Source organism: Octopus bimaculoides, chromosome 23, assembly GCF_001194135.2.
Source record: "Octopus bimaculoides isolate UCB-OBI-ISO-001 chromosome 23, ASM119413v2, whole genome shotgun sequence".
Lineage (NCBI taxonomy): Eukaryota > Metazoa > Mollusca > Cephalopoda > Octopoda > Octopodidae > Octopus > Octopus bimaculoides.
Window position 1 is genome coordinate 12,100,028 of NC_069003.1, and position 3,062 is coordinate 12,103,089.

General features: G+C 37.4%; 1 protein-coding gene across 1 annotated transcript in view; it reads left to right on the plus strand.

Moving 5' to 3' along the window:
* LOC106883603 (guanylate cyclase 32E) overlaps positions 1–3,062 on the plus strand; it is a 20,290-nt gene that overhangs the window by 9,423 nt on the left and 7,805 nt on the right. Inside the window, exons 6-8 of the mRNA XM_014934689.2 lie at positions 458–598; positions 1,096–1,219; positions 1,778–2,021. Coding sequence (XP_014790175.1) covers positions 458–598; positions 1,096–1,219; positions 1,778–2,021 — 509 coding nt within the window. The remainder of the gene's footprint in view (positions 1–457; positions 599–1,095; positions 1,220–1,777; positions 2,022–3,062) is intronic.

Here is a 3,062-nt window from a genome sequence, read left to right on the forward strand (position 1 = left end):
AGTTCTCAGGGAGACTCAGCGTGACACAGTGTGACAAGGCTGACCCTTTGAATTACAGGCACAACAGAAACAGGAAGTAAGAGTGAGAGAAAGTTGTGGTGAAAGATTACAACAGGGTTCGCCACCATCCCCTGCCGGAGCTTCGTGGAGCTTTAGGTGTTTTTGCTCACTAAACACTCACAACGCCCAGTCTGGGAATCGAAACCGCGATCCTATGACCGCGAGTCCGCTGCCCTAACCACTGGGCCATTGCACCTCCACGGTTTAAGATGAAACATATATTATCAATCATAGCATCCATCTATCTAAGATACATCTTGTTACCAATGATGGTATAAGATGTATCATGCATTTCCTGTGACAGCGTTCATCTGATCTAAGACACATCATATGTTACAAATGATAGCGTTCGTGTGGTCTATGACACATCATAAATCAATTTTTTTGTTATTTCTAGGAAGCCCAACATTTATGACCATATAATGGGATTGATGGAGAAACATGCAGAGAATCTGGAGATTCTGGTGGCTCACAGAACAATTGAATTGGAAGAAGAGAAGAAGAGAAGTGAAAATCTATTGATGAGGATGTTACCTCGGTAAGATATTTATACACGTCAAAGTCTGATGGCGTCATGGCAACCCTGTCTTTGTAAACTTTATTTCTACTATAGACTGAATTAACTCTTTAGCATTCAGATTAGTTTATCAAATGTAATGCTTATTTATTAACATTTAAAAAAATTAATCTTGAACTATGTTGTAGCTTCAAGATTTTGAAGATGTGATTGTTTATTTTTAGACTGACATAATTGGGTAGGTGTGAGAAGCTGGATCTGGCCAGTTTGAACATAAAACTGATAGAATATTTGGGCTGGATATGGCTGGTTTAAATGTTAAAGGGTTAAATTGTTCTCTGCAAGTTTTTTATTTTATTTCAAACAAATGCTGATGAGAATAATAATAATAATAATAATAATAATAATAATAATAATAATAATAATAATAATCTTTTCCAATTTTGAATTTGTATGCAGAGCGTAAAGAGCAGGAAACGTACAGTAATGTCCCACTTTTTCACTCTCCATGTTTGTAGGTCAGTTGCTGAAAGTTTGAAGATTGGAAGTCCAGTAATACCAGAGCAGTATCAGAGTGTAACAATATACTTTAGCGATATCGCAGGATTCACCTCACTCTCTGCCCTCAGTACACCATTACAGGTTATTACATACTCCTTGTTTCCACTCTTTTAACTCTTGTCTGTCTACATCAGTGGTTCTCAACCAGGGTCCATGTGGCCCTTGAGGGTCCATATGGCCCTTTTTAGAGTCCATATGGCCCTTCAGGGTCCATTAAAGATTTTGTTGTTTAAATTTGTGTGCGGTAAATTGGTTATACTTCCACAATACAAAAAATATTTCAATTTTTAAAAATAATTCCAAATGATATCTAATTATACATCGAATGGCTCTGGAGGTCCAGTAAAAAAAAAATAGGAATCAAAGAGGTCCAATGTGAAATAAATTGGTTATTCTTCTACAAAACACAAAATATTTTAACAATTTTTTTAATCACTTCTCAAAAATATTTAATCATAAAATTACAGAAAGATTATTTTATATACATCAAATGGCTACGGAGGTCCAATGGAGCAAAATAGGTATCAAAGAAGATCACAGGTAAAATTGGTTGAGAAATGCTGGTTTACTTACTGTTGTCCTTTTTCTTTTCCAAAAGGAAACTGAGTGAATCTTGTTGGTTTTGTGTTCTACTTGTAGGTTGTCGATCTACTCAATGACCTTTATACGTGCTTCGACAGCATCATAGGTGACTACTCAGTGTACAAAGTGGAAACCATTGGCGATGCTTACATGGTGGTCAGTGGCCTTCCTGAACGCAATGGGGACATGCATGCGGGGGAAATAGCTTCCATGTCAATCCATCTGCTGAGCGCCATCAAACATTTCAAAATACGGCACCGACCACACGAGAGGATAAAGTTAAGAATTGGCATCCATTCAGGTTAGTATATATTTCAGGAAATAACTGGTCACTAAAAGTCAAGGACTGTGTAGGCAGATGACTGTGTAGAGCAGTAAAGGTTTTCTATAGCATGGCAATCACCTGCCATGAATCATTGGGTACTGGGACGTAATTAAAGAATACATTTTAATATTTTATTTCTACTTTATTGCCTACAGCAGTCTGTAGAGTATTCTTGCATTATATATGTATTATGTATGTAATATATATGAATCCCATATGCAATATATGTGTGTGTGTGTACTGTGTATGTATTACATACTGAGACCCCCTTCGATCATGACTGACCATGGGATTGCACCTAGAAAGTTACCCTCCCAGGCATAAGTCCGGGCAAGGTTGTTTATGGAAGGCCAGCAGTCGCTCATGCATACCAGCCTCCTCTCTCCGCGCCACCGATGTTATCCAAGGGAAAGGTAAAGGGGCCGATACAGCTTGGCACCTGTGACATCACAACTCATTTCTACAACTGAGTGAACTGGAGCAACGTGAAATAAAGTGTCTTGCTCAAGAACACAACATGTAGCCCGGTCTGGGATTCAAACTCACAACCTCACAATCGTAAGCTCGACGCTCTAACCACTGAGCCATGCGCCTTCACAAATACATATACAATATATATACACCCTTTTACCCTTTACTCTTTATATATACATATATATTACATATGTAATATATATATGCATGTAATGTATATATATTACATATGCAATATATATCTTTTATCATTTACTTATTTCAGTCATTTGACTGCGGCCATGCAGGGGCACTGTCTTGAAGAATTTTATTCCAATGAATCAACCTTGGACTTATTTTTTTCTTAAGCCTGGTACTTAATCTATTGATCTCTTCTGCTAAACTGCTAATTTACAGGGGATGTAAACACACCAACACTGGTTGTCAAGTGATGGTGGGCAACAAACACAGACACAAAGACACACACACACACACACACACATACACAGATATATATGTATGTGTGTGTGTGTGTGTGTGTGTATATATATATATATATATATA